This window comes from Somniosus microcephalus, chromosome 24, assembly GCF_052327205.1.
Source record: "Somniosus microcephalus isolate GS21.2 chromosome 24, FLI_Smic_1.0, whole genome shotgun sequence".
In the NCBI taxonomy this organism is placed as follows: Eukaryota; Metazoa; Chordata; class Chondrichthyes; order Squaliformes; family Somniosidae; genus Somniosus; species Somniosus microcephalus.
Genome location: NC_141010.1, coordinates 27178939 through 27191016, shown reverse-complemented (window position 1 = coordinate 27191016; position 12078 = coordinate 27178939). Strand labels below are relative to the sequence as shown.

The following is a 12078-nucleotide window of genomic DNA, read 5'->3' as shown; positions in this document are numbered from 1 at the left end:
GGGTATCAAATTGAAAGAAAAGGCATACAATGTTGCGAAGATAAGTGGTAGGCCAGAAGATTGGGAAACTTTTAGAAACTTGCAAAGGATGACTAAAAAATAATAAAGAGGGAGAAAATAGATTATGAGAGTAAACTAGCAAAAAATATAAAAACGGACAGTAAGAGCTGCTACAAGTATATAAAAAGGAAGAGAGTAGCTAAAGTAAATGTTGGTCCCTTAGAGGATGAGACTGGGGAATTAATAATAGGAAACAAGGAAATGGCAGAGACTTTGAACAAATATTTTGTATCTGTCTTCATGGTAAAAGACACTAAAAGCATCCCAATAATAGTGGAAAATCAAGGGGCAAAAGGGAGGGAGGAACTTAAAACAATCACTATCACTAGAGAAAAAGTACTAGGCAAATTAATGGGACTAAAGGCTGACAAGTCCCCTGGACCTGATGGCTGGTATCCTAGTGTCTTAAAAGAAGTGGCTGCAGAGATAGTGAATGCATTAGTTTTAATCTTCCAAAATTCCCTAGACTCTGGAAAGGTCCCAGTGGATTGGAAAATTGCAAATGTAACGCTCATATTCAAGAAAGGAGGGAAACAGAAAGTAGGAAACTATAATGTGGGAAAATGTGAGGTTATCCAATTTGGTAGGAAGAATAGAAAAGCAAAATATTATTTAAATGGAGAGAGACTACAGAATGCTATGGTACAGAGGGATCTGGGTGTCCTCGTACATGAAACACAAAAAGTTAGCATGCAGGTACAGCAAGTAATTAGGAAGGCAAATGGAATGTTAGCCATTATTGTAAGGGGGATGGAGTATAAAAGTAATGAAGTCTTGCTACAACTGTACAGGGCGTTGGTGAGACCACACCTGGAGTACTGCATACAGTTTTGGTCTCCTTATTTAAGGAGGGATGTACTTGCATTGGATGCAGTTCAGAGAAGGTTCACTAGGTTGATTCCTGGGATGAAGGGGTTGTCTTATGAGGAAAGGTTGAGCAGGTTGGGCCTATACTCATTGGAGTTTAGAAGAAAGAGAGGTGATCTTATTGAAACATATAAGATTCTGAGGGGTTTGACAGGATAGATGCTGAGAGGATGTTTCTCCTAATGGGGGAATCTAGAACTAGGGGGCATAGTTTAAGACGGAGATGAATTTTTGGAATTCTCTACCCCAGTGAGCGGTGGAGGCGGAGTCATTGAATATATTCAAGGCTGAGATTGACAGATTTTTGAACTACAGGGAAGTCAAGGGTTATGGGGAACAGGCAGAAAAGTGGAGTTGAGGCCAAGATCAGATCAGCCATGATCTTATTGAATGGTGGAGCAGGTTCGAGGGGCCGAATGGCCTACTCCTGCTCCTATTTCTTATGTTCTTATGTATTACAACAGTGACTACACTTCAAAAAGCACTTCATTGGCTGTAAAGCTCTTTGGGACATCCAGAGATTGTGAAAGGTGCTATATAAATGTAATCCTTCTTCCTTTCAACACATGACATCACGGTAACACCAGTAATTCATGGCTCTTCCTCCCCCCACCCCGGAAAAAAAAGTTTACGTTAACACTTTTTCATAAAGACAGTGCATCATTAAATTTCCATCAGGTATATTATATATGTACATGGTAAATTAACAATTGCTTGGGCCACTCAGAATGTCTAACAAACAGCAGCCAACTATATCAAATGGTTGAATTATCAGTAATCTAAATAGAAAAAAACTGGAGCTGGTCAGACAGAATCTGTAGCAAGAAAAGACAGATTACTGATGTGTGTGGGTGTAACCATCATCAGAACCAAATGTGTTAACAACTCGACAACTTTGTTGATAGTAACCTGCATTTTTAGTGGTCAGATACATCATCTTCTTCTTCCTTTTTCCACCCATACTCCCACATAGTGCTCCTGTCAATAAAATGAAATATTGTACATTTATAGTTGTAAAGGACAGAGATTGCTTTAAAAAAAATTAAAATCTGTATGACGTAATAAAACTCACTACGCACTTGGTTCGAGTATAAAGCAAGGCTTTAATCAACTTGTTTCAGAACATGGAGGTCTAGTTGTACTTCACTAGTTCCTGTCTTACAAAATGTCCCTGAGCAAGCTGGGCCCACGCCCGAGTATTTATACTCCTTGGATGGCGCCACCAGCTGGCCATCCAGTGTTATTTCATGAGTCATTTCTTCATGATAATGAGATTTATAACACTGTATATAACACCAAAGGGTTTAAACTGCCGTGTGATAGCTTCAGCAAGCGTGTCAGCATGGTCAAATTAGTTTACTCTGTCCCTAGTGTAATTCTTTTGTTAAAATAGGAGACAGAAGACTCCATCTGAATATGTTATTGGCCCAGAGATTGCTGGAAAAATAATGGCAAGTTCCCGGCGCCTGCCATTATTAGTTCGTAAAAAATCCAGCAATTTGTGACTTTCATCTGATTATCACTTGGCAGCGTTTATCACTATAATGCTGGCCCGAAGACTGGTGTGGACCCTCATTTCAGAGGCCTCTCAAACCAGTACAGCCTCTGTAGTGCAGTGCACATTACTGATAGTGGCTCATTTTGTACTTCTCATGTTGTGTGGCTGGGTTCTGTGCTGGAAAAACCGTCAATCTTTTTAGGAATCATTCTGCGCTAAATGCCCGGAGTTCTGACTCCCCACAAATTGCTGGACGATTTGTGCCGCTCCACCGTCAGGCTCACCAAAACCGAAAAAATTACAACTTCGCTGTGAGCCTCTCCATTGCACTAAATTGAGTGTCGCGAATTACGCCGTTGATGCGAATTAATCTCACCGCAGCCATTGAGGGCTAGTAATTAATGTTGTAAGGACCTGGTTAATGACATGATTTATGGTCCTGACATGCCGCTCAACCTTGGAGGCCCAGAAAAGGAACAATGAAACTGTGGAGTCTCACTCCTGCTGGTAGCAAATTGATCCTAGAGGTTTTTAAAAACATTTTTACCTAACTTGGCAGTAATTGTGTGCCAGTCTTGCCATCCACACTCCTGTTACTTGCATCATGTGACTAGCAGGATGGTAGAAGGCAAACTAGATGGATCTTGGTCTTTTTTCATCTAGCAATTCCTATGTCCCTACGAAAGCAGTTGTGGATTATTACTCTTAAGTAATTTACTTCTATTAATCAAGAATGTCAGAATCTGCTTTGTGAAGTGGAATGGGAACACAGTGACTTATAGATAACATGGCACTTACCAGAAGAAGTGGAGAAATCCCAGTCACGCTTTACAAAAGCTTTCCTCTTTTCCTCCAACAGCTGACTCGGGATCAGGCCCGCACTCCCTCCCTCCTTCACATGGCAGGCCTAGAAGACAACGGAGCAAAAAGGGTGACCAAAACCTTAGCAAGTGCTCCAATTCTAATCATTGCCTTGAAGTTTAACTTTTTATGGCAGTTTCGGTGAGGGGGGAGACTTTGAGGCCTCCTGCCTGGTGGAAATTGGGCTGTGGTGCCCTCAAAATAGTGGGGTACGAAATTGCACCCTGTTCCCACCAACTGTGTGGGCGACGCTTTATTCCCAAGAGCCAAGTTCTTTTAATATGCAATTCAAGTTCCCACGACGTACATAGCATCATAGACCATTTTAGGACACAACGGGGTGGAGCCTGCACCCCTATGCTCTTCTAGGCTTTACAGTAACAACCTGGGCCATTGCCACCTCCGCCTGCCCTCCTCCTGAGGATAGACCCCTCTCCCAGGGTCTACTTTTTTCCGGCCGCCCTGAGCCACCGGACTGCACTTTACTCCAGCAAACCCGCCAGCCACATGTTAGTAAGACCAGGCCCTCCAAATGGACTAGACGTCCTGCCAGGACTATCAGGTGACCTGCCGCCTGAATACCGCTCGGAGCAAACCTCTGCTCCTATATGTATTATGACCAGTCAGCTATACATGTTGACCATCGGCACGTCATGCTGACTTGTCAGTGTTCTGGGAGCTCAGTCAGTGTTTGTTGATTAATATCCAGTGCAGCCAGATCCCTTTCGCCTACCCAGTCTTGTTCCTCCTGATCTGTGCAGGAACAGGTTCATTGTCAGACCTTGCCACTCCCAGTGCCAATGGTTGGGGTTATGGCCTCTGTAGATAGTATGAGAACTCTTATGAGAAATGGCTTTCCCAACTATGGTGTGCAGAGGCCAAAATCCCAACTATTAGCACTGAGGGCGGCATGAACAACAGACAAGGGCCTGTTCCTCTGCATTAGCCAACAGACTGTATGAACTGCCGGGGTCCAGAGTAGATGGCAGTGAAATGGGGAAATGGATAGCAATGAAGGGGAGAAGGAAGGGAAAGTGAAAGGAGGAATGAAGAGAAGGGGGAAAGTGGTTAACAATAAATGGAAGAATTGGATGGAAATTGAAGAATGGTAAAGGGGAGATGGAAAGGGGCAGAATCAGGGAATGGTACTTTGGAAGGGAGAAAAGAAAGAAACTGGGAATGAAAAAGATTGGAGCAAGGGAAATAAAGTAAGTGATTAGTCAACTATCTCTTTATAGAATCATAGAATGGTTACAGCACATTCGGCCCGATGAGCCCGTGCTGGCTCTCTGCAAGAGCACTTCACTCAATGAGGAGGAGACTTTGAGGCCTCCTGCCTGGTGGAAATTGGGCTGTGGTGCCCTCAAAATAGTGGGGTGCGACTTTGTGCCCCATTCCCACCAACTGTGTGGGCAACGCTATATTCCCAAGAGCAGAGTCCTATTAATATGCAATTAAAGGTCCTACGACGTACATAGAATCATAGACCATTTTAGGACACAACTCCCCCGCCCTTTCCCCGTAGCCCTGTAATTTTTTTCCCTTCAGGTACTTATTCAATTCCCTTTTGAAAGCCACGGTTGAATCTGCCTCCACCATCCTTTCAGGCAGTGCATTTCAGATCCTAACCACTCGCTTTGGAAAAAAAAATTTCCTCATGTCGCCTCTGCTGGATTTAAGGCTAACGCATTGAATTGAAGTCCAAAGTGAGGAATTTTAATTCCCCATAATGCAAGGTAGAACACAATAAGGATAATCATCCAATTCTGATTCCCATCCTTTTGAAAGGGTTTTAATACTTTAGAAAGGTTGCAACTAGTATAATTGGAGAATTTAGACAATTTTGTTGTACAGATAGTTGAGGGTTCAGATTCTGCTTCTTAGCCCAAAATTGCTGTTAAAATAATGGCGAGGCGAATAGTGCTCACCGTTATTTACGTGCAAATGTCACAGCAACTTCAGGCGAGGGCAGATGTGCGATTAATTGCGGAAATCCAAAAGTTGCTGTCCGAGATGTGCTGCTCGACCGTTAGCTTCGCGAAAACGGCATCTTGCTGTCTGGCTCCCCAAACAAATGCATTGAGCAGCATGAAGTTCCTGTACTTGCACAGTAGACACAAACTAAACTAGCCACAGAAAGTTAGGGCTTGTCCATTTCAGTCTAAGTACCCCTTTAACGGCATGATAAGTGTTAATTACTTCCAGTCAAACTCTCTGGCACTGAAAATGAACAAGTGTGGAGTCTCATTCCTTCGGGTTTTAATTCTTGCAGATTTTAAAATTTTTAAAACTTTTTTAAAACTTTTCTATCCTGTCTCTTTTCTCTCTCTCCGTCAAGCCCATCTTTCTTTCCCTCTATTTCTCTTTATCTCTCTTTATGTGCCTGATTTAACATTAAATTCACTATTCTAACTTACACTTGTTCAAATCTTGCACTGTTCATTTCACAATCTTTCAATCTGATTGGTTAAGGAGATACACAGTTGCTTGCCCTGACCACACAGGTCCTAGATGCCCTGTAGAAGGCGCCACGAAGTTTCCATCTTGCATTTCTAGCAACTTGCAGGGCAAAATATCGTGGCGATTGAATGGGCACGGGCAAGTCTAACAGCAGGCACCCTTGGCTGGCCTGACATAGCAATTTTTGGGCCAATATTGCAGGGGAACATGGCACAAGAAGTTAAAACTAGGAAGGGGATAGATAAAATGAATCGATTATGTACAAAATCAGAGGACAAACACCAAAAATTGACGTCATGCGATGGTGAAATATTCTCACTGAGGTTTGTCCAAATACAAAATAAATGGTTAGTCAGTACAGTAAATGGGGAAACCATTCACAAAAATCACTTTTGACTCAAATGTGAATAGCAGGATAGAGATATTTTGATCTAGACTGGGATAAGGAAAATTGTCTGGATATTAGTTAAACTGAAAATAACTTCAATTATTTTAATGGGAATATCTGAGGTACACATGAAGAGTACAAGTGGAATGGACACTATTGGTAAGCTCGATCTGGAAATCTGAATTATAATGAAGTGAGCTGAATGATCCTTTTTCATTCCTCGTCATATTTCATAGCTTCTCATGATAGCATTTCACAAGATTAAGGGGGAGAAATTCCCCTCCTTTGCGCCTCCCGTGGGGATGCTAATTGGGCGCAAAGGCTTTTTTGCCCTCCCGACAAATTCCGCGGGAGGTTAGTGGCGGCGCTACCGGGTTGCGCCCCGAGATCGTGACGTCATCTCCGGGCGCATCGCCCCGGCACAAAAATTCCCCTTCGCCGCCTGCAGCAGTGCCGGGCGATGGCAGCGACTGCTGCAGGGGACGTGAGCTGGGCGGCTGGCTGCTAGTGGGGCGGAATTTAAAAGTCGGATTTTTAAAAACTTTTTATTTTGCGTCTCTGGACACGGGGTCCATGCCGCGATCAGTCAGCCTGGCACTCTGCTCGAGTGCCAGGCTGATCGCACAGCATTGCCGCTCCCTGGTGGTCCAGATAAGTTTACAAACAACTGCAGAGTTCGCAGCGTGGGGCCCTTCCCTTTCATTCAGGGAAGAGCCCCTGCAACGCGGGAGTGCCACGCTTGGCCACTCAGGGTGCTGCTGAGTACATCACCCCAGGTGCACCCCGCGGGGTCACGAACTTCCCCTCCTCTTGCGCTCCACTTCCCTCTCGGAGCAAAAAATGGGAATTTCAGAGAGGCTGGAAGAGGTTAAGCGCCTGGCGCTAACTTTTCCAGCTTTTCTGATTTAGTACCCCAAACGGGGCTCGAGGGGAATTTCTCCCCATAAAAGTGTGAACATCTGCTGATGCCTCTCCACTGTCAGAAGATCCCTAATGATTCGTTTGATGTTTCAAATAAATCAAATGCCAACAGCTGTGATTCTGTATTGAAAGGTCCCTACAGTCATTACTTCACATCTGATAATCTCTGTTCATGGTGAGATTTATGCATTAATGGCTCCAATGCATTCGTCTCATTTATCAATTACTACCCGTTAGCCAACTAGGAAAAACTAAACAGCATCATACACTGTATATCACCAAGAATGTCACTGAATGTAGGATTTATAACATTAAAATCTTTGTTGGGTTTATGATGTAACATAAGATTTTTGTTGGGAGTTTTTCCCATTGTCCTCTATCTCCAGTGATGTTCAAAGCAGCAGATTACATTGGATTCCAATTTCCATGCCCATGCTACACCACGGATAGCTCATTGAGTCCACTCCTCTCCTCTCCGCATTTCCATATTTCAGTGGCTGTGAAGCACTTTGGGATGTCCTGAGGCCATGAAAGGCACAATAGGAAAACAGGATCTTCCTTATTTTAAATATTATTTTCATAAAGTTGCTTTGCAGGTGCAATGATGCTGAAACTGGACACTGAATGAAACTGGATTTTTTTCTTCTCTATTCCTCAAGCGCTTGATGCTAACCCCAGTTATAATCTCTAGTTTTATTCTGTATTAGGTACAAAGCTATTTCCCCTACCTTGTGTACTGATACTCCAACTGGGAGTAAATCAAATGCAACATCTACTAAAGCCCTTTTTAATCAGTGACTGGATGGTTCATCAGGTAGTGGGGCACATTGCAGACAACCACTTACATTTATATAACGCTTACTGGAAAAAATATACCAAGTGCTTTGTAGATGGATAGAAAGCCGGCTTTCTGGGCATGCACAACTCATTGCTGCCAGCGTGATGGCCCACATCTGCATAAATATTCATGCAAAGAGAATCTTAACATATTATTTGCAAAAATTAAAATTTGTAGCCAAAGCATTGGACTGGGGAAAGAAGGAACTATTCCATTGGGATGGGCTCAGCTTAAACTGGGCTGGGACCAGTGGCCTGGCAAATCGAATAACTAGGGCTGTAGATAGGGCTTTAAATTTAAAAGTGGGGGAGGGGTCAGGTGAGGGGTAATTTAGAAATCTAAAGAGAAATGTCAAGGCAATGGAGCAGTGTAGCGATTTGGGTAAAGATAAGCAGTGACAGGGATAGAGAGTTTAACGGTAATAGTGTTTCAGCAAATAAGGTAAAAAGCCGGGAATAATGGTAAAAAGTTAAAATTAGAGGCCCTTGTTACAAAGCACAGAAAGGGAGTGGGGAGGGGGAGGGGTAGCCTTGAAAATAAAGGATGACACAAGGACAGTAGTGAGAAAGGATCTTGGTTCGGAGGATCGTGAAGTCGAATCGGTATGGGTGGAGATAAGAAAAAACGAGGGGCAGAAAATACTGGTGGGAGTAGTTTATAGGCCAAAGATAATGCAATAATTGTGGGGGACCTTAATATCATATAAACTGGGCAAATCAAATTGGCAAAGGTAGTCTAGAGGACGAGTTCATGGAATGCATTTGAAACAGTTTCCTAGAACAATACGTGATGGAACCAAGCAGGGAACAGGCTATTTTAGATATTGTATTGTGTAATGAGACAGGGTTAATTAGTAATCTCATAGTGAATGATCCTCTGGGGAAGAGTGATCATAATATAATAGAATTTCACATTGGTTTTGGGAGTGAAATAAGTCAAAAACTAGAGTCTTAGGGCTCGAATTTATCAATGGGGACGTGATGGAGGCGGGACTCCCACTTTTTGGGTTGCGGTCCCGCCTCCATTGACTTGTGGCCAACCCACACTATTTTCCCTTAATTGACCTTGTTAAGCCCACCCAGCGGGCTCAGCAGACCAATTAAGGGACACCTGGTTATTGGTGACGTCAGTGATTGACATTTCATCTGTCAAGAGCTTTTGACAGATGAAAAATCAGCGTTTGACGGCTCTGTGAAGCTGTCAAACGCTGACAATCTGTCTTCTAACTTGAGTCCTTCTACTCAGACTCAGGTAAAGAGCTCTCCAGACCAGAAAGCAGAGGCTGCAGCTTTTGACAGTTCAGCGGCCATTCTGCTTTCTGTGCCAGTGAGCTGGGGGACTCCCGAGAACTGAAGGGAGGAAGCCTGCAGGAGAAAGTAAAGGTAAGTAAAACTTTTAAAACACTTTACACTTACCTCACACACTTACCTCTGCACACATGCACCCATCACTCACCTGCACAACGGATATCTCGACCCCTCCAACCCCTTCAGACCGACGGTCCGCCTCGCTAACTTGCCGTGGTTCGGAGCCATCGGAAAGCCCACAATTCAGGGCTAAAAATAGGGATTAGGCAAAAAACTGCCTGTTAACTACCTGTTAACAGGCAGTTAATTGGCACTAATCCCCTTCCCGCCTCGGGGAGGTGGCTCCCAGCACAGTTCGGATACCCGCCTCCTGGGACATTGGCACAGAGGTGGGTTGGGGGCGGGATAGGTTCCTGCCCCCCGATTCTGCAATTTTCCCACCACTCCCGCCTCCAAACCCGTCTCCTCGGGGCTTGGAAATTCGAGCCCTTAAATTTAAATAAAGCCAATTACATTGATATGAGGGGCGAGTTAGCAAAGGTAGATTGGGAAATTAGATTAAAAGGTATGGCAGTAGATAAGCAGTGGCAAACATGTAAAGAAATATTCCAAAATTCATTGAGAAATAAAAACTCCACAGGAAAAGTGATCCATCCATGGCTAACTAAAGAAGTTAAGGATAGTATTAGATTAAAAGAAGAAGCTTATAATGTTGTGAAGAATACTAGTAAGCCTAAGGATTGGGAAAGCTTTAGAAACCAGCAAAGAATGACCAAAACATTGATGAAAAGGGAGAAAATAGAATATGAGAGTAAACTAACAAGAAGTATAAAAACAGATTGTAGGAACTTCTACAAGTATGTAAAAAGGAAGAGAGTAGCAAAAGTAAACATTGGTCCCTTAGAGGCCGAGACAGGAGAAATTATAATGGGGAATAAGGAAATGGCAGAGACTTTAAACAAATATTTTGGCCGGAACTTTCTGTACCTGGGCAGTTCGGGTGCGGGTGCAGGTGGTCGGCGTGGCGGATTGTGACTCCATTCTTGCTTCTATCCTGCTGCAGAATTAACTTGGCCCTAATGGGGCCTATTAAGCCTGCCCTATTAAATGGTGCGGGTCTGATGACGTCATGCATGACGCATTTTTAGCTGGGATATTTAAAGGAGCCATGGCCACATTGCATTTGAAGGTTCATCTTGGAAGCACACTGGAGGTTTTGATTGCTCCAAACAGTTGGGGAGATGGCCACACAGAGGCAAGGGGTAGCACCCAGGTTCTGCAATGACTCCCTCCATATGATTGTGGAGGGAGTCAGAGCACGCAGGGAGATCCTCTTCCCTTCCAATGGGTGGAAGAGACCTCTCCAGGAGACAAGAGCATGGCTCCAATTTGCAGAAGAGGTCAAAAGCAGGGATGTGTTAAGGAGGATCTGGGTGCAGTGCAGAAAACATTTCAATTATCTCATTAGATCTGGAAAGGTGAGTGCAAAGCCACACTCAACTGCATCCTGCTGTGCCTCTCATCACATCCCCATCACTCTGCCTTTCCATCCCTATTCCTGCACATCCTTACTCACACCAACATACCTTGTATGTCCACCCATCCCTCTCTCTCTATCTACATTATCACATCCCCTTCTTACTAGCCACCCCTCACACTCACCCTCGTCCTAGTGCAATCATACCAAATAAGAACACGCAAGAAGGCCACTTGGCATTGCCACCCCACTCCCTCATAGTCTCCCACTAAAGATGTAACCCATCCATTCCTTACACTCATTCCATCACTCAAACACAACCTTCTCTTCTTTCCCTCCTTGCAGGAGAAGAGAGCGCACAATAAGAGGGAGAGGGAGAGAACTGGAGGTGGGCCTCCATTATTTGCCACCCTCACAACAGCAGAGGAGGTTGCGTTGGAAGTCTCGGGAGCGGCTGAGCAGCTGGAGGTGGGGGATGGAGAGAGTGGGACATCTCAGCAACCTGGTGACACAATTACATATCATACAGCTACATGGCATACATCAATCACTCAGATGGGGACTGATGTCATCAGCCACTGAATGGTCATCCTGTGCATAATAGTATGTGCACCCATTCTTCATATGGCATCTCTAACTCATCGCTTTACTCTCCCACAGATCCATCAAGAGCCCCCCGCAAAACTCCCCCAACCCCACTGTCCAGGAGGAAGAGGAAGATGACTCCTCAGAGGAACCTCCAGCCTCTGAGGGTGCAAGGTGCAGAGTCACCCGACATGAGCGCACCCAGCACCAGCGCAGAGATGCACATCTTGGTGGGTCCCACGCGAGATAGAGTAGTGTTTTCACCGGGTCCATCACAAATAAGAGCAGATGGTGGGGACAGGGACAGCAGTGGATACTCCTCGCCGGAGGGCGCAGGATGCTCCGAACATTGCTCAGCTGCATGCAGACGCTGAACCCCGGGGGCCATCCAGAAAGATGTGCAGCAAGGTGCTCTCCAGCTCCTGGCTAGCAGGGAAGTGCGGGTGGCCCATGAAAGGGATGATGGGGAGAGGGGGGTGTGAGCTCCTCTCAAAGTGCTTACACTTCTCCCCCATTGCCACCCCCTTAGTCAGAGCCCCAGATGCCTCCTCGGATCGCGATGACCAAATCTGCTACTGCACAGTCGCAGGAGGAGCAGACTTTGGTGGGGCCGTCAGAGGCTCCAAAACCCAGAGGACATCTGCCAAGAGTGTCGAAGCAGTTGCAGCAGGGAAGTGAGCAGGCTGCCCCTACCTCTGCTGAAGCCACAGAGGTAGCACCTCGTAGAAACATGCAGAAGAGAAAGAAGACGCACATGTAGATTCACAAGGGTAGCCACTTGTTAATGTCAAGTTTCCATTAATGTATTGTCAACCA

At 44.8% G+C, this 12078-nt stretch overlaps 1 protein-coding gene across 2 annotated transcripts in view; it reads right to left on the bottom strand.

Moving 5' to 3' along the window:
* Window positions 1-12078, bottom strand: part of mpp2b (MAGUK p55 scaffold protein 2b) — a 667238-nt gene that overhangs the window by 24890 nt on the left and 630270 nt on the right. For both annotated transcript variants that reach the window (XM_085966350.1, XM_085966349.1), the window contains 2 exons: window positions 3224-3332; window positions 1837-1905 (listed from right to left, as the gene is read on the bottom strand). In XM_085966350.1, the coding sequence (XP_085822476.1) occupies window positions 1837-1905; window positions 3224-3332 (178 nt within the window). The remainder of the gene's footprint in view (window positions 1-1836; window positions 1906-3223; window positions 3333-12078) is intronic.